We start from the raw sequence: 27,338 nt of genomic DNA, 5'->3' as shown, positions 1-27,338 counted from the left end.
AATGCTGTAAATGTCATGCCAATGCAATGTCTATATGGGTAATGTGATTGCATTGGTCAACTGGCACAATAAATTGTAATATTCCTTACTAATTTTAAGGTGATTTAAAGTTCAGAAACTAACTTATCCTCTGACACTAGAGTTACAACAAGCAAACGTATTTCTCACTAATAGAGCATTAGACATAACAATATACAGTCACATTAGAACTACAATTAATAATGGGGGTTTTTTCCGATTAACTGATTGTATGTTTGGCAGTTTTGCTTAATAATTGACCTACAATAACGATTAATATATTATTAAAATTGATGTTGGTTAATTCAGGCCACTGACTATTCAATTAAGGGACTTTTAACTGCAGCACTAATTTACATTCTCCTGCAATTTCTTTTCAGTGCTATACATTTTCATTTCGAGGAATTATTCGACAAGTCTGCAGAGAGGTTGTACGCAGGTGTGTGCAGACGCAGACACACAGACACACTCAGACCAAGCACTGTCTCTATCTGGGCTCCACCTCCGGTGAAGATGCTGGCTTTTGATGAAAGGGAGAGATGAAGCGGGAGAAAGGAGAAGGGAGAGATGGGAAAATGGCCAAAGCTCTGAGTAATGCCATAGTAAATTGTGATGTAAGACAGGTCAGCGGGAGGAAGAAGAAAAAAAAAAAAAAAGCTAAAACACACTGCTCTATTGCAGCACTCAAGCTACCAAGCCCATCATTTATTGAAAGAGCACTGACACTGAGCAGAAAAATAGAGGGGATAAAGAAGGACACGGGAGTGAAAAAGAATAAAAGGGAAACAAAAAAGGATCTGGCAGAGAAGGTACAGCTTTATAGGACTAGAACGACCTACACATTTCCACTGATTCCTATCTATGACTTGACATGACATGTGATGTTGCCATATTGACTTATAAACTTCAGTTATTCAACACGTGTGTTTCAATGACAATGATATCTATTGTGGCACCGCGTCTGATAATGGGGATTATACGTTGATTGATTCGCTTTAACAGTTACGAACAGGCGTTGTTCACTGAAAACATAAATAAGGAGGTAGATAAGAACAGTGATCATCGCAACAACACCGGCTGTGCTGATGATGTAGATTATGACAAATTAATGGTGCAGCGAGGATGAACTCTACATCTCTACCAAGCTGCTTTCACTGTCTTCACCCCCCTGAAGCTTCCCAATGCAGAGGTGCTGGCTGAAAAAAAAAAGAGACATTTATACCATCTGACATTGGGCGCTAATCCAGTTATACTGCATGTGATTTGCTTTGTTATTATTATGCAAATGGATTCAGGCGCTGCTTTGGCAGATTATTATTACACTGCCTCCTCCCTCTCTGTCATTCACAATTCTACGCCAGGTGCAAACAGAGGCAGTGTTAAAGAGGAAATTGAATTAAGTGCGCGTGTTGTAAACACAGGTACAGACACACGTAGTCAAACTGACATTTCTCACTTTTCTGGATGGCTTGGATTTCAACCAAAACCTTAGTTCCACAGCTGGTTCACTGTTCGTGCTCGCAACACTTTGAGCTAACAAGTCTCAAGGGAACACTGGAAAACTAGTATCTTCCTGTATGAATGCAAAAACAGTTCATCCAAACAATTTCTATAATCAGAATAGGTCTTAAAAATTGTTTTGAAAGAAATTTTAAAAGTCTACCTTTTCTTGACACCACTGATCTGCCTGATTATTTTCAAGGTACCGACACTTGTTTCAAGACAAACAAGTACAAAGAACTACAGTATATAGGCCAGATTGAAAGTATTTTATTCAGAATGTCAACGTTGAAAAGGCAAGTGTGGCTAGGTGGCTCCACAATGTGTGCGAGTGTGATGGGCTCAGACATCAATGGAGTAAACATTCCCCAATGGGGGGGGAGGGGGGTTCAGATGTTTCATGGAGCCACCGCCCCTTGCCTATTGGCATAAATATGTGAGATTGCTTTCCAAGTTGAGTATCAGCTTAATAGGACCTTGAAGCATTTTAACTCTCGAAGCCCTTCAAGCTAAAACTGTATACTCCTCTAAAGATAACACATCTTCATATCAGCACTGTACAGCACGGCGGCTGCAGTATTTTGCCTCCAGATTTAACTTATGTTCTGTGCTGTTTTCATGGTGGCTGAAGGAGAAATGAATATGAATATTTCAATTTTCACTGCTGGTCAATGAATTCCTTCAGTGCGATCTGTCTCGTCCTTCGCTTAATAGATCTGAACAGTCGTCTTGTTACTGTTGCCGCAGAGATGCTTATTTTAAAGGCTATTCACACTGATGGGACGTTAGGGAGGACGGTGGTAATAAGAGGCCAAAGAGAGGGAGGTAGATGAATATATTCTTCTGACATAAAGGAGTAGACCCTGGCATTATGATAATGGCATTCCCTTTCCACATAATATAATGGAAGGACAGGGAAACCCTCAGGATGTAAAAATGTATGTATATCGTCAGAGGATGAATAGATTAGGTTTTTACGTCCATCCTGACAAAGGGATACCTGTGAGGGAAGATGTTAATGCATTGGTGACAGTGCACAGGGGATGGGCATGCACAGCGGTACTGACGATGTGCTGCTCTTGACTAGCAACTGAAGTGAACCAGCGTTGCCCTTACAATAGCACCTTCGAGGCCAAATGCCGGACAGATGAAAGAACGCACGGGGTGGGGGGGGGGACGTACTGGTGAGATTGTATAAAACTCATACAGCAGCTGTATCAGGGTTGCAAGAGGCTGAAATCATGTTCTTTTATGGTTTTTTATATTCCATGCTGCTGTGTCCTTGAGCAAGACACTCGCAATGCCATACTGTTACTCCTCTTTGTCATCCTATAAGAAAGGGTGGCACAAGGGAAATTCCTCTTGTAGAGAATGGTAGGAGGCGAACATGATCTATGTAGTATGACATTAACGTTTGCAAAAGGAGGCAAAGGAGGTTGCTGATGGACACCAGCAGGGGGGATGCCATCAGCCAACAGAGGGAGGCTTTCAGGCTTGACCCACCACCAGGACTGAAACAATGTTCTGGTCAGAGGGTCAGATAACCCTAGGGATCTCGACATCTGGAGTGTCAGCCAATTCAGTTTAAAGATGCATAGCTTTTGAAGAAGAAAATAAAAACTTCTGGAAACCTAATAAATTTGTTTTCAAAGGAAAAATGGGGACAGCACACTTGCTATGTGAGTCTGAGTTAGAGATCTATACAGCTCACTCCAGGGCGCTGCCTTTGACCACGGCACTTAACCCGCGGCTGTTCCACTGAAGTTGTTTACTGGCTGTAGACTCGGCAGGAACTAGGCAGGGCACAGGCATGAATATATGGACGTAAGCCTGCTGTACCTCTACAATGTTCTCACTGCAAAGACACTTCCCTCAGAAAAAAAAAAAAAAAAAAAAAGATTTGCACGAGTGTGCCTTAAATAAAAGGTTTCCAAACGAATGCAATTTTTATGACTGATTTACTTGAAAAGTTAATGTAGACCTCACAATGGCAACCCACTAATCAGTTTTGTTTTGGGTCACTCTTGCATGTGTCACAGGCTAGTTGGTGTTAACGCAGTAAATGGTCAAATCCAAAGACCAAACAGAACACTAGAGCAAGAGCTGTGATAATCATGGCCATCTGCTAAACGACTGACTGTGTTTACATGCAAACAAACAAATTTGGCTATTGTTCCTCCTTTGCTGTGTACTGAGACTAATTTGATTCAGACGTGTACCTGTGCAATGGATATACTTAGGCTTAATCATTTTACATTGTTTCTCAAACTATTTCTTATATTAGTAGTTGTTGTGAAGGCTACATCTGCAGTTTTTTTTTCAAATTTCAGACATTATCTTTCCGTTCAATTCCCTGATTGTGACTTGTTTACTATAGTGCTGAGACTGTAGGCTGTTTGCACTTGATTTACACGACAGCATACGAAATCAAAAAAAAAAAGAAAGAATATTATTGTTTTGAATATGTATTAGGTTTCTTAATTGAAGATTGCGCTGTAAAAAGAGAGCTTGTCTGCATTATACGAATTACCCGGCCTACACGGTGCTTTGTTTACCAATTGGTAAAACCTACTTTAAGTGTCCTGATGACAGTCAACAAGAGTTAGAATTAGTGTTGTACTTGGTCTGCTGTGAGGTATGAAGAGGTTTTGGTATTGTGGCAGGATTAGCGACTAGCTTAGCTTGGTTTGTCAGGCGCTGATGTTAACCAGAAAGAAGAAGAAAGAAATGCTCTGGGGTGATCAAACGGCTAATCTCAATTTTTACAGCTGGCAAGAGCAGAGCTCGTTAAAATCTGTGTACCTGCTTGTCTTGCTCTCCTCCTCTCTCTCCCTTGCCAAACCTCTCCTCCACATTGTGTTTCAATTTGTTCCGCTTTTGTCGAAAAATGGAACATATTCAATGTCATCTCTTTACAATTCCACACAAGTATGCCTCATTAGCAAGCATCTTCAAAAGGAAGGGACAGGCAGTGTCTGAACATTGTACGCCAAATTATTCCTCCTCCCTGCATTTCGCCAACCTGAAAAAAAAAAAAAAACAACCCCTTCTTTAGATTTGTTCTACTGTTGTTATTCCTCATTTCCCATCACTGGATTTCATAATGACTTTAATATCTTTGACATTGTCATGTTCCTTGCATAGTAAAGCAGGGTATTCCCCTCAGGGCAATGGATGTTTGTGTTTACTTCCTCTTCCACATGACCAACGCTGTTGACTTCAACTTCAGCTTTACAGGGAAAATGCAAGACGCAAACGGAACAGCACTCGCTAAAACATGCACTTTTATGTTTTGTTTGCTTGACTAACTTTGATAATTTATGGCCCCAGTTTTATGAATTTGCATGTTACGGTTGTGGCCTAGGAGAAATCAATCACTAGTTTCCAACATAAATAATTCTTCCCAACATTTAGAAACTACATTTTAATTTGCACTGCCATTATATGTTCTCTACAGTACATTTGGGTGTTGCTATGTTAATAATGCAACAATGACTAATAGTGTGAACCCCTACAGACTCTTACTGTTGTTGGTAAGTGCTACATTATGGTAGTACCATATTCTCAGTGGCTTTGGTCAGAGAACATTCACTACTTAACCTTAAGTGTCCTTGGTTTAAGGTGTTATGTGTAGCACTAATGAATTAATGATCAGTGTATCATTGTTAAATTAATTGCGATAACTTGGCATAATTAACATAAACAAACGGAGACAACTAGTCTCTGTCCACTCCAGGTGGTGCTACTGGTGCGAGTGTTCCTCAAAATTAAGACATATCATAGAAACCCTAATACTTCCTGTCACAAAGAGGATGCTGCTAATTATTTCTGCTATCTTCCCCAGAGGAGGCTGCTTGTCTTCTGGGTGATGGTCTTGTTTATTTTTTGGTAATTATACTGAAGCCTCAAAATGAACATGGTAATTACTGCTATTAAAATGTGGACAAGTGACACCCATAAAACATGCTTCAGTAATGAAAAAAAAAAAAAAATTGTATTGCCCTGCAGTTAAGAGGTGAATCATTTCACAGCATAAATGTGAAAGAATGAATACAAATGTCCCATCAGGTCCATGGAGCAAAATGTCAAAAAGCACCACGGAAACAGGCAAAGCAGCCCTCACAATATGAAGCATCAGGCTGTTTGACACTTTCCTGCAGAGATTAATCAGAATTACTGTATTAAAGTAGGGGGTGTGTTTCGCTTTTAAATTATTGGTGACAATAAACAGCATTTTTACTGGAGCAAGCAGCGGGTGGGGGTGGGGGGTGGGGGGGCGTGTTGTTAACGGATAACAATTTATACGGTATAGGATCCCCATTGGTTAACATCATAGGCGGTCATGAGATCCAATCCATCTGAGACTCCAAGACGGATACTGTGACATTGTATCAGTTCATTCCTTCCCTGCATTTGGTGGAGGCCAGGACTGGTTCCCAGTCTACAACCGCCAATAATATCATCCTGAATATTACTAGATATGGACATAATAGATAAATAGATGAACGGAATGAATGTATTTTTAAGGAAATGTGTATTAGCAGATGCCTGTTAGTTTTAGTTTGGCATGCTTACTCTGAGCTTTGAAATCACTGTTTCAGATGCTCCATGACGATGAATAGGTATTAAGCTCCACCCTTACTGCCCTGTAAGCAACAGAGCATCCAAAGAAATTTGTTCTGACCGAAGTGAGAACAAGTTGACCCGAACAAGCTGTCCTAGTTTGATGATGTACTACACTTTTTACATAACACTGATGATAGTTTCAGCCAGCTGCGACTGAGGCTGGAGCCAGATCTGCTGGTCACAATTTGTGTGATAATTTCCATATCAAATTAACAAGTACAAATTCCAAGCTCCAAAAGTCTGCGAAACTAAATATTGATATCATGTCCGGCTTATCATGATTTATGGTATTTTTCAACTCCAATGGTATTACTAAAGGACTTTTCCGAGTCATCATTTTTTACATTGCTATTGTAAAGCTTCTCTGGCATATTTGATAAGGATCCTTTTAAACTGTGTTGCACTGTAGAATCAACAAGCAGGGCAGGAGTATGGTAATAACCTGCTATCACTGTGTTCTGCAGGATGTCAGCGGTATTCCCTGTATGGTGTATGTTCAACATGTCTCCTGAGACTTGCATTCACTACACAAAACTAGATCCACTCAGTGCTATCCTAGGGGGCTGTGTGTGTGTGTGTGTGTGTGTGTTGTTCCCTCACCATACTTTAGCTGACAAAGAGGGATGCCTTGAAGATTCTTTGCCTGTCCAAAAACAAAGAGACGGAAGACAGAGAGCACAAAACCCATTTTCCCCATTTTCTCTGGGCAATTACACAGATAAAGCTTGGAAAATTGGCTTTTTTTTTTCTCTTTGAAATGCAGGCAGAAATGGTGTTAAAACAGAGCAAAGAGATTGTGAGAAATGGCGTATTGTTGCTATTTCTTCTGTGTTTGATTTGCAAAGCTTTGTGTGTGACTGCTGAACAGTCAGAAAAACGTACGTAGCATAATCTTTGCATGTCTGTTTGTATGCAAACATAAGAGGGACGGAAAACTCTGCCTATGAAGTTTGGTATAATATATCTTTATGCATTTGTCAAGAGTCCGTCTTCACCTCCGCACGTGCTAAGGTCTGGTGCTTTGCTCTAGTGTTTATTGCTCTCCAGTGTTGAGGTGTGTGTGTGATATTTTGGCAGGGGAACGGTCACAGCAGAACTACAGAGCAATGTTTGAATGCCCAATTAGACGAGGGAATTGAGGATAGAGACATCTTCTACCCGCTAAAGCCCTCTGAAGCAAGATTTACAACTATTATTCTTTCTACCAGCACTGAGCTGAATCAGCCTCCATCCCCTGCAGGCAAGAGTGGTTCAGATAAAGAAAAGGACCCCTGAAAATGAAGATGTTTCCAAACAGTGGCTCACAGATTAATAACACAGATGGAGCGCAACTCCCCAGCCATGTATACTGTGTTGATTGGGCACTGAAAAGGCAAAACGGCTGCCTTCTGTTCCATTTGCGAGACAAATCATTCACTGGCGTGTCTGTAATATTGAATATGCAAATCGCGCCATTGTCGCAGCAGGCTCTGTGGCGGACAGCTGAGGGATCTTGTCGGCGCACGCTTGGTTGGTGGTGTTTTATAAGGAGGAGGTGCGATTGTCTATTAATCACTCAGGCTGAGTGAGGGAATGCTTACACCAGTCGTATTGCTCGGAGAACACTGCTTGTCCCAACAATGGGAAAACAGATTATGTTTACATTTTGCAAACTACAATGACAGCTGAGGGTGTGTGTATCTCTTCTGCTTTGGGGGGTTGGCTATGAATCACTTCTGTTTTGATTAGAAAGGACACAGTGCCACGTGACTGCATACGGTGGGAGAGTTTGAAGGTGGGGATGACGTGGGGTAACGGTCCTGGCTAATAGTTCCCCTGCAGGACAGCAGCACAAACCTAATTGACTGTCTCTTAATGACTCCCCTGCCTCATCTCCGAAGTTGATTGACAGCAGTCTTTGCCACAGCGTAGACAGAAGCAATCAATCAAAAACAAAACCCTCCTAATTACCTCCCTTTACTGCAGGAGATCACCTGAGTATATGTGCTGCAAAGAGTGCATGGATGCACAGGAGACTTGCTTTACTCAAATCATTCATAATACCTAGTAATTACCGATTCCTCTATTGACACCGCAGTTTTGAGAAATGAACAAACAAATAATTCGACGTCTACATTCCTCCTCCAAAGCATATGCAACAATAACATAATCAGCCACGTGCATGATGCGCTGTATTTGCATTTACCATGAAATTTAGTGAGACCAGGTTGCTAATTACATGTCTCACTGCTGAAACCACTGCATCTAATTTGACACTCTTCGTTCCCTGTGTCTCCGGCTTATGAGAGCTTGTGTTCACTAGCCTTGTCTGTAACACAGTGTGAGGACACTGGCATAGTGCCATTCCTCATCACCCCCCCCTCCCCCTCCTTATGATTCTCCTTTATAATTGCACTATGCATAACCCCAAATGACTGAACTGAAAAAAGAGGGTTAGTCCGTCAATAAACCACGTCTTCCCCAAAAAGCTTGGGGCGCCTTTTGATCTTTTGACTCCCTGCAGCCTTCGATGGCCCCCGGGGGGCTCACCCTGACTTCTGATGTGTCTTACACAACAACCTGCAGTACCCTCAAGAGCACCCCGAACTCTGTGACATGACACAGGCAAAATCAAAGTGGATCATCCGGAGCTAATCTTAATATTAGTACAGACAGGCTTTGAAGGAGTTTAGCATTAGTGATGTTATCCTCTTTCCTCTGTTGTCCACTGTCAACCTCCTGGTGTCTTTCTTCCAAGTAAGCATCTCCTTCTCCTTCTTTTTCGACTCTCTACTTTTATTTCCACGCTGTCACTCTTCAGCTCCACAGGCAGCCACTCTCAAGCATCCAAATAACACATCAGAAAGCCTGACTTCTGAGGTCTAAAGTCTACAATTACCTGAGCTTCCCGTCCCAGTCTCCCAGCAGAACAGAGATACCTATTCACACTTAAGTGCCTTGTAACCATGGCTATTATTTCAAGATGATGCACGAGGGCAGGGTATTTTAAAGTCAAAGAAGTAAAGGTGTCTCCATCAAAAGATAGTCATCATATTGCGGGTAAAAGTCAAGTGTGCCCAATGTGACTGTTTTTTTTTCCCCAGTCAGACAGGCAGCTCGCTGGAAACCAACAAATGAAAACAAAAACAGAGGAAAGCACAGAAGGATAAAGTGATAAGCTGTTATTGTTTTTGGTATGATGCTTTTTTTTTTTTTTCTCACCTTGGTCTGCGAAGTTGGATTTAGGTCACATTGGGATACCAATTGTTAAAGGATATTTCTCTGTTATTGCCCTGTTCCCGTAAAGCCAACATCTGCTGAAAGAGGTGGTATCATCTTTCAAGGTGAAGAGGATGGCCTAGCACAGATGCTGCGAGGCTTTTGTTAAGTTTTATTTCATCCCCTGGTCCACTCATGTTTGGCAAGCGCATTTACACTTGGCAGCATCATTTAGTTTCCCCCCCCATTCATCCTGGGCCCTTGCACCGAAATCCAAAATGTCGGAAAAAACACAAGAGCACAAAAAAAACAAAAAACAAACCTGCACGTGTTCAAGCAATCACACGGAAATTCCTGTAAGCCTTGGTAGAAGGTGTATTTACAGCTAAGACGATTATAATATTTTCGTTTTCAAGACTTTGTTTTAGAAACTACAAAAACTAAGAATTCCTCTGACTAAGAAAACCAAAGGATGTACAGTTGACCTACCCTAAAAGCAGCTGTGATCCTGAAAGTGGGTCTAATTTAGATGGATTTGAGCTGACGTGTTCATGGCCACGTTCCAACAACACTTAAGGGACACCCCAAAGATGACACTGGAATAGCTATTTCCTGTCAGCGGAAAGATCTTCTGGAACAATCTATCACTGAGGGCTGCACGGCCCCCCCGGTTACCTTTGAGGTCCAGGTTGCGGGCTCCATTGGAGTGCTGAGTGACGGTCCGTGAGTCGATCTTGAGTGTATGTACGTTGTTGGCGTCCCGGGACACCACCACGTTGTGCCACTGGTTGTCATTGAGTGGCTTGTCTGAGTTGCCCTTCATTAGCGACGGCCCGTTGCCGAGATCGAAGACGTAGTGGACATACCTATGAAGAAAGACATCAGAGTAAAGGCGATGTGAGTGTGTGGCCATTGTTGCCAATTTAATGCAATAGCTGTTCTTGAAGGAAAGAAAATCTGAATCATTGTGTGACTCAACCTCCAAATGTATTGATGAGGTGATTGGATTGGGAATTCTCTAATGCCTCCATGCTGTTCTCTGTCTAAGGACATATTTTGAGGAAAATAATATTACCATTTTATGTGGCTGCACGAGGCCTGGGATTGCTTTTTTGTTTACTCAACTGGTTTGACATGTAAATATAGAAACCCGCTTTTGTCTAAAAGCCCCTGTTTGCCCAAAGGCAGACAAGGTGGCACAGTTCCCTCCATCACACAAATATGGCTGTCTTTTGTGTTTTAGGTTAAGGCTATTGTGGCTGTTGCATTCAAGGTATGTGTTTTTTTTTTGTTTTTTTTTCTACCTCGATTCCAATTCCTTTATGTAGCCTCTTGTCTTTGTGTGGCAGAGGCAGCTCAGGCTTTTGTGTTGTAACAGTGCTGAATATAGAGCACAAGAGGAAGAGAGATACACATGCAAAAGCCTCTTTTTGATACTCTAATTATGAACAGCTTTTAGGGTGAAACAATTCACAATTTGAACCAGTATATCCCTGGTTTGTGCTAGCTTCTTCAAGCCTTTACGGAAAATCTGCCAAAAAACTGAAGAGAAACGCACAATCGTACATTAAACTTATCATTTTACGGATTTTAAAATAAATACCCAAGAGATAGGTTTTCAAGAGAAATAGACATGGATATATCTCCACTTTCTGTTTCCCAACCAATAACAACCAGCAGAATGTGCAGCTTTCAGCTGAGCTATAAAGACTACTGATTATGATTACTCACCAACATACACTAAAGTCACTTTCATCCATCCAATCCTGATTCATAGCAGCATGAATTTACTCACTGATCTGCATTAACTTGGAGAAAAAAAGCTACGTTTCAGTTTAGATTTTGTTTTGTTGCTAAGAAGGCGCAGTTTAAATGATAGTTTAGTGCTCCTTCCTCGATTTGTGTGGTGATCAATTGACAATTCACCAGACTCCTTACTGTATTTCACACTGTGAGCAACTGAGTCAGATTTTGCCGGAAATGGGCTGGATTGCTTTGCAAATTGAGATTGCTTTAAAAAATATAGGACGGTGCTTTCATGACAAACAAAGGCTTTCATGTTTTCTGTCAATGGCATATTGGAGAGGAAGTAAAAACCCAACAACGTATTTATTGTCATCATTAAAGCAAAATACAAAGGGAATTTGGGAAAAGCAAGAGCATCTCTGATGGTAGGAAAAATCATTTTTGGGGAAAAAAAACTAAAATGCTACACTAACTTTTCTTGTCAATCAATTAACTGAAATCACATGGAACTCACCCCTTCACCAGTTCCACAACAATAAAGTCGCTCCCGTCTCCAGAGTTGAAGAGCATCAGGCCATCTGGCGTGGTGGTTTTGAACTGAAAGAAGAGGTGCATGGAGGCGTAAGCTTGCAATGTGGCTAAAGCTAAGTAGCTGCCTTTCGTTCGAAACGTCACCGGATCTGCGATGATGTGGCGCATGCCAAAGCGGGCGTTCAGTTCGCAGTAGGAGATGTCCCCATTTTTGCACTGGTCTAGGTAGGGCAACCCGTTGAAGGTCAGGCCCTGAAGATGGCCAATGAAGTTAGAGGGCACCACGGATATGAAGCGGCGCTCAGTCATGATGCCCGTCTCAATGTTGTGGAACTCGAGACGCGTGTGGGCACCAGTCATCTGGCCTGAAATGGCGGGGGATACAGAAAAAAACAGCGTTAACTTCAAACACAGATGGTACGTTAATACGTTGATTTCAATGTTCTCCAATGGGCAAAATAAAGGATCCTGGGAAAACGTTAAGGATTGTGTCACATTATAACACTGGGAAAGAATTATAACCATTCTGAGCACACATACGTGTTTTAAAGCTAGTTAAATTTCTAGAAGTCTTTACTTTCTATGGAAAATTGTATGTCAAACTCAATCATGGAATGCCATGGTAATATTAAAATGCATTTATAATGCATTTAACTGTAAGGCAATACACATCAAACTCTAATTTACTGCTTTCTGCTTCTGTATTTCAGTGGTAAAAACATATTATATGCTTCTGTCAAGTCCTAATTAGGCTTATTAGAAAAAATGATATGTGATAAAATAAAATTGATTTTAGTTGCTTGACAAAACAGTGTGTGTACATTATATGGTTTTATTGTATAGCTTCACAAAGGTTGAGCCTATTTTTCTAACCTGCTGTGACAGAAATTATACAAGCATAATATTGCAGAAAATCTTTTGTGACTGCTCTCCACGCCACAATTTATACTGTGTTTACTGGGAGATGTGGAATAATGAGCTTGGCAAGCTGCCAATTAAAATGACTTCCGTGCCGAAGCCTGGCCGGCCCTGCAAGGACTCCTTTCCTTTTTCTTACCCATGAACCAGTTTGTGAACCAGTCAGAACTTCACAGGGTCACTCCTTGCTTCTGGCCTCAGCCTGCCCACTCTCTTCCCTTCATCTAGCTCACACCTTTTTCTCACCTCTTCCCTCATCCTTTGCCCTGCCATCCTTTCGCCTAAGGCTACAATGTGAGTGCCCGTGACTCCACCTCGTCTCTTGACCTTTCATCCTTCTCTTGCTATTTTCTTAGTAGTTGGCAGAACCTGTACCTCCGTATTTTGTACACAGCTGCTCAGTCACCGTTGGTATTTGCTTGAAAAACCTCTTCGTCTTTCATTTCTCTTTTGTGCTCAGTCTAAATTACATATATTTCATCCTTGCAGCTATTTATACATCTGTGTGGATTTGCTGGGGTTGAAACCAGCTAGTTCACCATTTACAGCCTTTTAAATGAAACATACCGTAAGTCAATGTGGGTAGAACCGTGACCAAAGTTGGGTAAAAAGGTTCACTAACCTATGTGTAATGGAACAAATGATTTTAGTTTCAGCAATATTATGACATTTGCCAAATGTATTTTTAGCTGTTACCACTCTCACTAAATTTCAGTTTAATAATAAATTAACAAACCATATGCCACCTCCACGTCTGATTCATTGCCGTTGTAATTAGTCACCTTCCCCTTTAAAATGAGTCATTTTCATGGCAAAACAGTTGATGTTCGGTGGGTGGATGCGTTATTGTGGGGCAATACATGTGGATTTGTGCCTACATCCTCGTTCCTCAGCCTCATTCACGGCTCCCTCCGCGGATCGAACACAACTAACCTTCCACTGTGACGTTATCCACAGACAGCTGCAGGCTCTTTCCTCTTCGCACCACCTTCACCGTGTGCCACTCATTATCGTTCAGCTTCTGCCCCGCGAACAGTGTCTCAGGTCCTTTGCCTGTAGTAGGGTGGGGGGGGAATTCAAATCACAAACAGCACAGAGGAAATGCTATGTGCACCTACCCATGCACCCACCCACCCACCTACACACACTCACACACACACACACACAAGTGAGTGACAGTACTAGTGGAGAAAACCTGCATGTTTGCAAAACACATTCACACTATGGATTCTCGCAGTATACTGGAAATGAAGGGGATCAAATATCCGGCCTGACAGGCTGTAAAATTGAATGTCTTCTTAAAAGCTCACAGTGTTGCAGCAGGATGTCATTAAAGACAGTGGGAAAAATAAGTCGTAACCAGCTGAGGAAGTAGATTAGAACAGGCAGGCAACGACGACTATGAGATGCTGTGTTACAAACATTGCATGAAGTCGTGTTCTGCTTTCACAGAGCATTTCATGTCTCAGTTGAGCACATAGAGGACTCTCTTGATGGGCGAGACCAGACGGTTTAACTGCTTTCCTGCCTAATTCCCCCTCCCCACTTCTCCACTCCCAATTCCCTTCTCCCCTGTGCACCTATCTTGCTGTTGTTTCGCCTCTGCCACTGACGGAGACAGGTCCAGATCCAACGGCATATGTAGTTGCAGAAATGCTTATTAGAGCCATATTTACATGATTGTCTTTTCAAAGTGGGGAACAGGCTATTTATATCCTGCCAATGACACAGCCTTATTACATCAACATTAGAACAAAGTGTTGGTGTGAGAGAGTGACAGCGTGAGGAAGAGTGTGGATTTTGATGAAGGCAGCAGTCATGAATCCCTCTTTCAACGCAGCGTGACGAGCTGGTGTGATTCACGACTGAAGTTGAGGCGGTGGCTTGTGCCGGTGCTGGTTAATAGCTGTGTCAAAGTTTGTTTAAGGATTCAAAAGGAGACATGCATGAGTGGGAAAGTACGGGATATGACAACAAAAAGGAAATCCTCCCTCACACGGCATCAGAAGCTGAAATGAAGGCCTGCCAGAAGTGGGCGCGCACAGCGCCGTGGCGCCGAGGTGAAGGTAATCAGTGATAAGAGGGCAGAAGGAGGATTCTGTAAACAACAATATAATGAGGGGAGACTTCCACCTCGTTGGCAGCAGCGCAGCCTGAAATAGCAGAATGCTGGAGGAGACTAGTCACCTCCATTAAGCCACCCTCTGTACTCTCCGTGCTTTTAGGCAGCTCTGGAGTGGAGCAAGGGCCGTTGTGGCTGGTAAATAAGAAGCTGTGACATCAAAAGACACTGGCTTTCTTACACCATTAGCGCTGATGATCTGTTTATTACAGCTCTACTATAAGAAATCCCAGTCCACTTCAAGGGAGAGTGACTCTTTTCTGACGGGTTGGCCTGGAGTGCATTATTCCAGGTGCTCAAGTGGATGATATAGTACAGCCTGGCAAAATGTGATTGTCCCCTTCCCAGTTGTGTATGAAATTATTTAGTCTAGAGGAAAAAAAGGTCCCATCAGTTGATGGCCCCGCCTGGCAAGAACACACACATGGCCCACTGGAGAATTGTTTTCCCATTTACTGCTGTTACTTTTTTTATTACATTGGGGTTTTTTTTTTTTTTTTCATGGGCTTTTTGTCTTCAGCCACATGAAATTGGATAGAGAGACTTTTGATCACACCATGTGTGAAGTAAATATAAAGGAAAAAGGCTTCTTTTTTGCTGCAAAGAGTGGATGAAAGTTGCCGGCAGAGAAGTTAAAGCTGATACAAAGATAGATGGGATGGGGGGGGGGGGGGGGGGGGGGGGCTCAGAAAAGAACAAAAACCTGAGAAACAGAGCTGCAGCAGCAGAGTCGGCTGGCTGATGTAAGGTCGTAAAAAGTTAGAAGAGCCTAATGCAGCACAAATGACCAGGAATGGCTACCCTTTAGAATAAGGTTCATGAAATATTTATTTAGCTTGGCTGCTTACAGGCCGCAGGAGAGCAAGGGCCACTGCTGTACACATATCAAGAGCCATTTGGCCATAATATCACTAACATGGGGACGGGGGGTTGCGCACAGTAACAACAAGACTTGTGGAAAACCCCCAGAAAGTTTGGGATGCAAGTCCACTGTCACGAACTTCTCATCTCTGGGGTTGGGTTGAGGGGGTCAAAGGTTGAAGAATAGCTTGCTGAGATCACAAGTACGACTCTAAAATGAACTTTTAACTTACAGAATTTGGCATATTTGTGCATTGGCTTGGTGCCCAGATCATAATGCCATCGGTGTTTCTCGAGAATAATGACTGCCACAAAGCCACATATTGATGGAGCACATGTTGGTGCTGGCTCGGGGTGGTGTACTGCAGAGAAGTGAAGCCTCGCTTCACTGCCCAAGGAACACTGCAAAGAAAGCTGAGAGCTAGCGGCCCAGGGTTAAATGAGCCACTAAGCCTTTAATGCAGCCACTGGCAGAGAGAAATACTCAATGCTAGAAAAACAAAAGGGGGACACAGGGCTCATTAATAAAAGAGCTTGCGATTATTAAAATGCAATTAATTCTCATGCTGCCACTTTTGCCCTCTCACTTTGTCTCGGAGATCAGCGGGGCAAAAAGGAAGCTTCCTCTCTCTCCAATCTCTCCATCTCTTTTCGTTCCCATCACCTGTCACTTTTCAGAAGTGACACATGGGCGATAAAGAAGTTTCTTAACTAGTGTTAATATAGCCAGGATTGTGGGCTATTTCCATTGACTGTGTCAGCACACCGTAAATGAGAGGTGTGATGTTTGCGGGCTGTTGCATAATTACCAGCAGTCATCCATCATCGGTCGCTGTGTTTTCTCTGTAAACAACCTTGATTAATGCAATCGGATCAATGGAACACAAGACGTCTGCTAATGGCTGCAGGTTGCTGCCATCAGTCTCTATTCAGGCTGTGCGGTTGCTGCCGTAGCCGTGAGAGCTTGAACACAGTTGATTATTATCTCTGAACACTAATCCAAACAACTTCAGAGAATGAAGCTGATCACCAGCTGCCGTGGGCAACGATGACAGCCTTTCTGTCATGACAATCAGGAAATGAAAGATGAGAAATGTTTGTTTTTCCTCTGACTGTGTTGAAGTGGCACGGAGATCAAGATGCCTCTCAGGCCACTGCTAAAAATGTGCTCCCTCTCAGAAGTCTGAGGTGCTTAAAATAGAAGGAGCAGCTGACAAACTGAATATGTTGCCAAGTAAAATGAACTCTCTCATTCCTGTAAGTGTTCTTCACAAACACTTCAACTTCCGAGCCACGACATGAACTTAAATGATAAAACGCCACTACGAGGCATGTTTCATTTAGTTTCTGTTGCATTCTGCATGAAACTGGAACATTGTGCGGTCCAGCTAACATCCCCATTGTCACTCAGAATCATCCCCCGACTGATGCCCGCCGTGGTTGTTAAGCTAACGAGTGCTCTGAAGTCTGATGCTGGCCAGAGGGCTCGAAGCCGGCCAAAGAGGAACGATCACTGCTAGCCAATGCAACGGCCAAAACAACAGCGCCCCGGCCTGATAGGGCCACGGGGGAAAGTTCCTGGTTAGTCCGCTGCTGGTGCAACAGTAGACGACAACAGAACCAGCCATGAGTCATGCGGCCATACATGGGGGCAAGCCATTGAAGCCAGCCGTTTGTCAGGGTCGCTCAAGCATATGTCGGGGTCAGGGCTAACTGCAGGGTGTGCGGGCAAGTCAAAGTTTATTACGAGGGACTGACACACTGGGTTCCCAGACCCAGAAAACCCTACATGATAAAATACCATGAGAATTAGAGTCTAGATCAGAGCTAACGATACATTTATGTTCATTAAAGCATCAGTGTAGCATTCACAGAACTAAATAAATGAAACACTGAACAGAAAAAAAAAAAAAACACCCTTGGATTCTAGAACGCTGTGCCCTGAATATGCCATGTTGCCTTTTTTTGATCTCAGCACTGACTCAACTTAACAGCGGAACCTGAGCTACTATGTTAGTCGAGTTCCATAACAGTAGATCCCCTTTTACAACAGCATCATATTCTCTTTTTACAAGGTTTGACAGAACCTGCCACCCTCAAGTATGGAATACAGTAGTGAATGCCAGTTCGAGCTCTGTGATTCAAATTCCCTGGAAGAGAACATAATTATGAGCAGCTAGCGCGCTGGGCTTTTGAGGTCACGAGCTTCTGCGAAGCCACACACGATCATGCATCCGCGAGCGCACACACTCGCAAGCACCCACGAGAGAAAAGGGAACATAACAGTGGCCCGTAGTCCAATTAAAAAGGGTCTCAAGAAAGATCCACACTCCTCAGCGTTTCGTTCTCAGCTCAGCAACCCCATGCGGAATGAGGGAGGACGCTGTCAAAAAGAAGGGCGCGAGAGAGAGCGACTGAGGAGGGGCGGGAGAGAAAGAGAAAAGAGAAAAATGCAGGGCTGAGGGTGGATAGCAGATGATTGAAATTGATTTTTCATGCAGAGCAGCAGAGGAGGGTAAAAAAACCCGACCAGAGAGACCAAATGCTGACCGGGGGAATTGTAATACCTTGCCTCTTTGTGGATTCATATGGAAAAGGGTTTGGGGGGGGGGGGGGTCTCCATAAAATTCCTGCTTAGCAAGACAGACAGATGCTGTAATCAGAGTGGGAATACAGTATGTGTATGTGCAGTCTGAGTGTAGGACTTATTTATGTTCATGATTAGCATTTCACTACCAGGTGATGAACCACAGGCAACCCCCCCCCCCGTTGTGCACCCATCTGGGAAAGCACATTGCACGTGAACACACCGTACTGTACACACTCACACAGACGTATGCGTATACTGGTGCAGGTTCACTTCATTGCATACAGCGATGAAAATATGCAAAGAGGATACACACTTTATTTACCCTGCAGGCCTGTTAATCTACGTGTTGAATGGCTGTCCTTGAATGTTCATAATAATGTTAATAATGAAATTTGTAAATGCCATGGGGCAACTAGGATTGGGTCATCGCCATTGGTAGGCGATGCTAGGCGAATTCTTCTTGAAAAACTAGGCGAACTTTCATTCAGAAGTGCACTGGCATAGAACTTAAACAATACATTTTAAGTATTATACCAAGAAAAGGGTAAAAAACAACTGTGCTTTTTGGATTAGCACAAATATGTTAAAATTGAATTAATTTAATTAACACAATGACTCTGATTATGTGACTCTGACCTCTACCAGCCAGCCATGCGTCAGACAAGAAATTGCACTCTGAAATGAATTGAAAAAGATCATATAATGTGTGATACAGTGTCTTAAACAGAAGCCTGCGCGCACCACACACACACTTCATTTCAAACAGTATTATTGCACTTAAATTGCCCAAAAATGTTAAACGTTAAAAAGGTATTACAATAAGACAACCATATGGCATCATCACCTGGAAGCCATTTTCTCCTCTGTACTGTGCTTAAAGAAAAAAAATACATACACATCTAATCTGAAATTTGAACATGATCCAAAAGAAAAACCCTGAAGTCAGTGGATGCAAAGTGTTCCTCCAGTAATCACTAACCTATTGATCAGCGTTTTTTCTTTGCTTTGCTTTCAAAGTTATTGAAGACGGCGAAAAAAAAAACTACTTTAGCATCTACTGAACTGACACATAGGTGGAAAAAGCAATAGCAGCTGCAAGATATTTGTTTTTTGCTAACTAACAATCAACCAATATATCCAGCTAATTATGCATGGCAAATGATGTGTATAGATTTAAAAAAAAAAAAACACATAGCAGGTGTTAAAAGGTGGATTTTCATGTAATAAAGTGACTTCAGGTACAGTATGATAGTGGGGAGGTGTGCTGTAGGTACTGTAGGCTATGAACTGAGACTACATGGCTTTTTTGCTTCCTACATTTGTGGGAGGTGTTTGTGTGTGTGTGTGTGTGTGTGAGATAGAAAGTGTGAGGGCTTGCTCTTCCGGCTAACCTTGCAGAGGAGAGCAGTACACGCTGTGCACAATAGATACATCTCCCACACACAAACATGCTGCCCTGCTTTCCTGCCGTGCAAACAGACCAGTGTTCCTAATTGGACCATTGGGGCTCAAAGTGTGTGTGTGTGTGTGTGTGTGTGTGTGTGTGTGTGTGTGTGTGTGTGTGTGTGTGTCTGTGTGTGCACAACAGATAAAGAGGAACAAAGGAAGAGAGCGACCCATTTTCAAAAAAAGGTGCTGTTAAAATTTTAATTTAGGTCTTAGGTTATAGCCTCGGTGGTGGTGAGGGGTTGGAGGAAGGGAGTGTAATGAAAGGGCAGAGTGTGTGTGTGTGTGTGTGTGTGTGTGTGTGTGTGTGGTGTGTGTGTGTGCGTGTGTTACAGAACACTGAGACGGCCAAATGATGAAGAGAGAAATGCAGCGTCAGCACGGCTGCTTTCCTGGCTGGCGCTGGAACACTGTGGGATAGCTTGATGACACATGTTTGAGTGTGTGTGTGGGCAGTTGATCTGGAGGACAATATCTATGTGAATGTGTGTTTTTATACCTGAATTGTAGATATTACAATTATAAGGAGGACAGATTGAGCTTTGGGGCCTTCTTCTTTGGATTTACATGTTTCCTTTTTATGTTGGTTTGAGTGTGTGGATGTATGCGTTGTGCAGGTGCGTGATGCAGTTTATGTGCCAACCCCATGCCCCCCTCTCTCCTCTGCCATCTGTGCTCCTGGCATGGCTCCTTAGCGTCGGCAATGAAGAGGAACACCCCCCCCCCCACACACACACACACACACACTCACACTCACACTCACACACTCTCTCTCCCTCTCTCCCTCTCTGTCATCTCCTTGACTGTCTCTCTAACAATCTTTCCCTCCTTCAACATGTTCTCTTTAGCCTCAAAGGTCTCTGCTGCACTGCAAGCACACCTTTAACACACACACACACACACACACACACACGAATCCACAAACAACTGATCTTTCCCAGGTATCTCTTCTTTCGAAACACCTCTCTGAACTGCATCTCCTCTGAATCCGCTTGGCTCGCTATTGATTTTTTTTTTTTAAACAGAGCCTCACAGCGTGTTGCTGCTTAAGTTCAAATGGCTGAATGCTCTCCTCCCACCCAAATGAACAAATCCTATAAATACTGCACATCTCATTGCTGCACAGAAAGGGACCCCCAGTAGTTTTCTGAAACACACACTGATAACCTACCCCAACTCTAGCTTACACCTATTTTCACACATGGTCTCATACACGCTCAGTGGTTTAGCATGTTTTTGAGGACACTGCATTGACTTCATTACATTAACCATAACTGTTACATACCTGGCCTTAAAGGTCCCATATTGTAGAAAGTGAGATTTCCATGTCTTTTTATTATATAACAGGTCTAGGTGCAGTATAAATACTGGCAAAGTATTAAAATACTCAGTCCATGTACAAATGCAAACAGCCTGTATTCATACACTGAGCCGTCTGGACTTCCGTCAGGTTGTGATGTCACAACTATACAGTCACCGCACTCAGCCACACCCCCCCAAGCAGGTCATCTGCTCCAGGCACTGCACCACCCACCAAGTACAGGGACGCTCATCCACCCGCTCAGTCTGTCTGAGTTATGGGAGCGCTCTGCTCAGGACGACTCTTCAGGTTTTTGGAGGTTGTTCAGTTTGTCTAAAACGGCTTGTTTCAGACAGACGGTGAACTGAGGGGCTGCAGAAAGGACCAGGAGGAGATAAATATGGACTTTTTTCAACTGTGAATCATGCAAAGCTGCTCTAGTGGAGTCCCATATGGGACCTTTGACTCTTACATTACACTTGAATTGGATTTTGAGCCTTGCATGCCTTAAGCTAACCTCAATTTGACAAAAAAACAAAAACAGCATATTGCAAATGCAGTTGAATAGAGTTGCAAATATTCTATTTGTCACCTGTCAGGAAAGCCCAATCAGTATGTTGAAAATGTCTCACCAAATGTGGGCTTACAACTAAAACACTCACACATTATCTCGGAAACCACACACACATTATCAAACGCCTTACACCTTAATCCTACAGCACCCCACCTACAACACATGTACTTCCATCCCATGATGTAATGAGAAACAAGTAGGTGAGCAAAGTATGGCCTCCAGTTGGCAATGAGGAACACATCCACAAATATTTACTGTTTTGCAAAACTGCATCATTAAAAAGGTTTATATTCTAATATGCCATCAACCAATTACATTTGTAGGTCAATTATTCCGCAGCCAGTGAGGTGGATAGCTTATCCACATTCCAGAATTGCATCTACTCGCCTAGTCTCTCCTGAAAACACCCACTCACACTCCATCACACCCTTGTTTATGCTCTGGACCGTTTTGAGGGCAGTAGTTCAGGAGATTTTTTGGACGCCATGCTTCACCAAACCCTGGGTCCAATGCCCTTTTCCTCATGCCTGCCTCTGATGAGTTCTCCCTTGCGCCAGCTCGGCCTGGAGCAGATGGGCCGGTTCAGCATGGCATCACACCAGCCGACACAGTGGCATGTCAAACAGGCGGTCGCAGGCCTCAGCGAGCCAAGCACAGCCGTACTGTACCGCCATGTGGGAATAATGTGCGCTGAGATCACACTGGATAGGCAGACAGTGACGGATGCGTGGCCTGATTTGACTGGAAATCTGAATAAATAGATACAAACGCGAGAGTATATATGTGCAAGTCTGACAGTACACACACACACACGCGGCGATGACTATTTACCAGACTGTAGTCAAGGTCTCAAACTTGCATTCTGTGAGCACCATTACACACACACACACACACACACACACACACACACACACACACACACACACACACACACACACACACACACACACACACACAATCCTCTCTGCCCAACTGATGACAGTCCTTGCCGCAGACACACACACACAAACCATGCACTCACACACTTCCCATCAGACACACTCACAATCACATACAACCCACTCTATCTATCAGACAGCAATAAAGGACACACACACACACACACACACACACACACACTCCTGTACTACACTCACCAGCCCTGGCACTCTCTTTCACACAGACACTGACACACACAGACACACGCCCTCCCCGCTGTCCTCTGCAGACGTCGCTGATGGCCTGTGTTTGGGAGGTTAATGGCTGTTTGCTCCTCACAACCTTCACACTTGATTACTCCAGCCGACTGGTGTCTGGACTGGCGGGGCCACAACTCCGGGACACCAAAGGACCCCCTTTTTTCTGCCGCCACTCTAATATGCTAGCCACGTTCATTAGAAATGCTAATGTGGGATTGAGGACGCCGTGTGCAAAATGATGTGCGTTCATGTCCCTTATGAAAAGCACAAACGGGACTGAGAGATGTCTGTCAAAGCGGGAGAAGTCCTCAGTGTTACTGTGTTCTTTTTTCTTTTTTTTTTTAATTTCCAAAACAAACCACAGCTAGGGAAATCATTCATCATTGTCTTTAACAAACAAAAACAAAAGTACATTTTCACAGGCGAGAGGGCAAAGCAAAAGTACTTAGTATGCAGGCCACATGTTTATTCATTAAGGTTTAAGTAATATAGTGTGGGCTTTCCACTGCATATGCTCATTGCCTGATTTCCATTTGAAAGTGAGGTAATGTTATGCTCCATGGTTCATCTGGGAAATTACTATAAACTGCAGGAAATGACACACGCACAACAGTTTATAGCCCAAGTGCTACAACTTCAAACACTGCGTACAGTATCTGTACACCGTGGTGGCATTAAAGCCACACAATCCGTCAATGAAAACAAACATTTTTTACCGTCTTTACTTGGAGAACCTCTAGATTGGATGCACAGACTATAAACTGCGACTGAAGTGTGCAGTTTAATAGTCCCCGTAACATTTCACTGATACATTATGAGAAACTCAATTCAATAAAGGCTGGATCGATCTACAAGAAGACAAGAAAAAATGAGTTTGACAGTTTGACAGGGCAACACTGCAGAAATATTTTACACATCATATAGATGTTAATGATGACAAGACAAGGATTTTGTTTGCTGACACTTCACATTTTACAGCTTAATACAGTGCAATACATAAATGTTTGGGTGCTTTGAATGTTTAAATGTAGCCAAGATGGAGCTAATAAAGATACTCATCCTAATGCACATGTTTTTATATATTTTGTATTTTCAGTCTCACAGCACAACAGATGGTTTTCAGTTGTATTCCCCGCTGTGACATATTGCCTTTTAGGGAAGTGGTTGGTCAGTGTCCGTAGAGTGTAATGTTCCTTATTTTTATAATGAAAATAGTGTACCAAAGTTTCCAGTGGGCAAAATGCTTCCTCAGTACCCCTCAAAAGAACATATCCTCATGCATTTGTTGTTTTCTATAAAAAACTGAACACTGAACCGTGACTCCTGCACCAGGGTATGAACCTAACCATGACTTCTGTGTACCTCTACATGCATTTTCTCAGTCCTTACATGGATATTAAAGGATAAGCTAGTTGAATAAAGTGTTCTGGAATAATATTTTTCTGAAGACCCAGATTCTCCCCTTATAGTAAGTCTGTATGCTCATCCAAATGCCACTCGTTTTGACTGAAGCATGATTAGTAAAGCCCCACTTTCTCAGTCTGTTACCGCTGGTGGAGATGATAATGTTGCTCTGTGTTAACAACCGTTTGTGCTGCCGCTGCTAATAAAGACAGTTTGAAAAACAGGCTGATATTTCGGGATGATAAACGACATGCAGGTGTCATTAACTAACAGACATGGCAAACCTATTAGTGCACCCATCTGTCAATCAGTCCCCGGAAACTGCAACCTCAACATCTGGATGTCTGCAGTCTTGGGCTAAATAGACACAAATTGGGATACATTCCATTCAAATTACGTAAAAAGTGTTTAATCTACCAATTGTAATGGTCTCTCTAAACACCAAAACTAAATACACAGCACCCTTCAAATATAAAAATAAATAAATAAATATTACTGCTTGAATTGGCTGGCAAACTCCACACAACTCCAAGGTTGCAAAAGGAGCTGAGAAAATGTTCATATAATCTCTAATATTTATTTTATTAAAAAATGTACAGATTAGATAAGTCATGGCGTGCACAGACAGACAGACGGACGGACAGACAGACAGACAGACAGACAGACAGACTGTGCATGCCACTGGCATAGTTCTCATTTGGGGAAATCAATAATTTTACCAAACATTTTTTGTTTGTATGTGATATTGACTTTGCCTAATGAAATCTACTGCCTCCTTTAAAGGAGGAAAAAGTAAAAATAGGTGTAGAATAGGGGCACATTTAAAATGAGGCAAATGCACGCAAAAGGATAATTTATGGAATTTCCTTTTTGGCATATGCAGTTTACATTTGGCAGTTTCCCCGCACACGACGATGTAATTCACAGTACAACTGAGTTACTGTTCACTGGTTTTAAAATGCTATTATATTACACATTTTGCTCTAATAGAAAGAAGCCCTAATAGATTTCTCAACTCCACTGTAAAACTGCTCCCCATAATCCAGAAACCGGTGTTTTCTTATATATGTGTCTAAAATGATATATAAATGCAAATAATGCCTTATTCAGAGGCCCAGTGCCATTTTATGATTCATTACCAGTAACTGTGTTAACTGCCATCATTGACTTTTAGAGTCAGAAGTGCCTTGTTTGAAATGAGCCGAGCCGTGGCTAAATTGGAAGCGTGTTATGGCCGAGCCACGTAGGCCGATACTATACATTACACACACGTTTCATCCTTGTCCTTTTTTTTTTTTGCCTCAGTCACTCTGCAGGCAGCATTGTAGCATCATTTACCACCATTCTATACACATACCATACGTGGGAATGGAAGCAGAAATTATTTTTCTGCCGCTCTGGAATGTGGTTTATGAGAGGGCTGAGGGTTCTTCGATGGAGTGACCCATATGGACTTGTTATTTTTATGTAAAAGCAAAGGCAGATAGCAGCAACAGTTACATAAGGCTGCAGAATGGTTTCTATGGCAAGAGACAGGATTAACTTTGCTCTTCAGAGTTATCAGGATAAGACCCTCCGTTTGACGATAATGCCATTTGGCTCCTATCTTAAGATATCATATTTTCCATCTCAAAGGAGCGCAGGCCTATCGCTGCAGATCTAATGAAAAGCTGGGTGTGTTTGTGTGCGTGCACGCATGTGTGCCCGCACGCGTGCCATCTAAATGGCAGCCATCTGCTAACAGCAAAGATGCCGTGATGGAAATGAAAGATATGAGCAGATAACGTTGATAAAAACGCAAGGAGACATCTACATCGAGACTCTCCTCCATTAATCGCTCTTTTCCTTCTTCTCTCTCCCCATTTCGTTGCTGCTCCGGACTATCTTCCCTGTTCTTTCATTCCCCCATGCACCTATTTCCCCATTCTGTATTCCTCCACCTTTAATCTATCAAGTTCTGCCTCCTGCAAAGTAGCTCTCCTTGTTCTACTGTGTGTGTTGTACCTCTGAGAACAGAGGTTTTCTCGGAGGAAGGTGGAGGGGTTGGAGGGATGTATTTGTATGGGTGCATGGGAAGGAATAGGGAGTGAAAAGGGGGCGGGGGAGGGGGGATTCTGGCAGTCAGTTGAGGACACCGTCGCATGCTGACACAACAGCAACACAGCCCCCCTACGGCCACATCCAAAACATCTCCCACATGGTGCCGTATCCCAAACAGGGACCAAAAAGACGGGGGGTGGCCGAGTTTGTGCAAGAATATGGAGCTGTGTGTGGGGGTGTGTAGTTATGACAGCGAGGGAGGGGTCGATGAGAGAAGAGGAATAAGAAGAAGGGAGGGGGAGCTGCAAACAGATTATGACCCCCAGCCACGATTATCTACGCCTGCCGCTCTGACCCCCCGTGCCAATTACAGAGATAAGGCAGCCTGTGCCTGTGAGCGTGCACGCTCACAAGTGTGCCTACTTTCCCTTCTCTGAAGCAAAATGAGTGTGTGATTCTCGCTCACACACAGACATTTGTATTCACCGCTTGCTATCCGGGCCACACACTTTACTCTTTCCCACTGTTCTCACTCCTGTGCGGGAGGGGGGCGCTGGCGCTTTAGCATCCATGACAAGATAACCTCTGTTGATAGCTTCTAGAATTGCAGATGGCCACCGCAGGGAGACCTATTTGAGTCGGGAAGACGTTGAGAGGACAGCAGATTGATTTTCGAGAAGCAGAAAATAAATCATACATTTTTCACCGTCCCCCTCCAAAATTTTAGAACTCCCTTCGGAGCTCCAAACTCAGGCGACTCCCTTCTTCCCTTTCGTAGTACCATCTGCACCCTCCCTCCTTGCTTTTTTCATGCTCACCCTCCATCGTCTGCTTCTTATCAGTTTCCTTCCTTGTTTTTTTTTTTTTTCCCTCCTCACATCTCTCTCCCTAGCTCTTTAGAAAAAGGTCCTGGGGGGAAGCTGATTTATGATTTGAACCGCTACTGTGGCAGTAGGGTATGGTCCCATGGGATAGCCATCAGTCCTGCAAGGCAGTATGGGTTTCGACGGCTCCAGGCTGCTGCCGGTTCTCTCACTAGAGTCTCTGTAACGAGTCCCCATCTAACCTGTGGCCGGTGCCACGTAGCGCTGAAAGGAGGCCGACTGATCGTAGACTGAGGCTATGCTGGGGAGGCCACCACATCCCAATTCAACACAAAGGTCCTGTCCTCTATGCAGTATTTGACACCGCATCAATTTTGACCACAAACTTCTGTAAAAGGACCTCGCACCACATGTGGACCTGTAAACATTTTCCGATTGATGATGCGCTTGAGACCTTATGCA

General features: G+C 43.2%; 1 protein-coding gene across 2 annotated transcripts in view; it reads right to left on the bottom strand.

Moving 5' to 3' along the window:
• nrxn2b (neurexin 2b) overlaps positions 1 to 27,338 on the bottom strand; it is a 506,666-nt gene that overhangs the window by 260,271 nt on the left and 219,057 nt on the right. For both annotated transcript variants that reach the window (XM_070929958.1, XM_070929959.1), the window contains exons 12-14: positions 13,471 to 13,590; positions 11,603 to 11,984; positions 10,018 to 10,208 (exon numbers count right to left, since the gene is read on the bottom strand). In XM_070929958.1, coding sequence (XP_070786059.1) covers positions 10,018 to 10,208; positions 11,603 to 11,984; positions 13,471 to 13,590 — 693 coding nt within the window. The remainder of the gene's footprint in view (positions 1 to 10,017; positions 10,209 to 11,602; positions 11,985 to 13,470; positions 13,591 to 27,338) is intronic.

Source organism: Enoplosus armatus, chromosome 23, assembly GCF_043641665.1.
Source record: "Enoplosus armatus isolate fEnoArm2 chromosome 23, fEnoArm2.hap1, whole genome shotgun sequence".
NCBI lineage: Eukaryota > Metazoa > Chordata > Actinopteri > Centrarchiformes > Enoplosidae > Enoplosus > Enoplosus armatus.
Note: the sequence above shows the minus strand (reverse complement) of the source record. Positions and strands in the feature narration are given on the sequence as shown.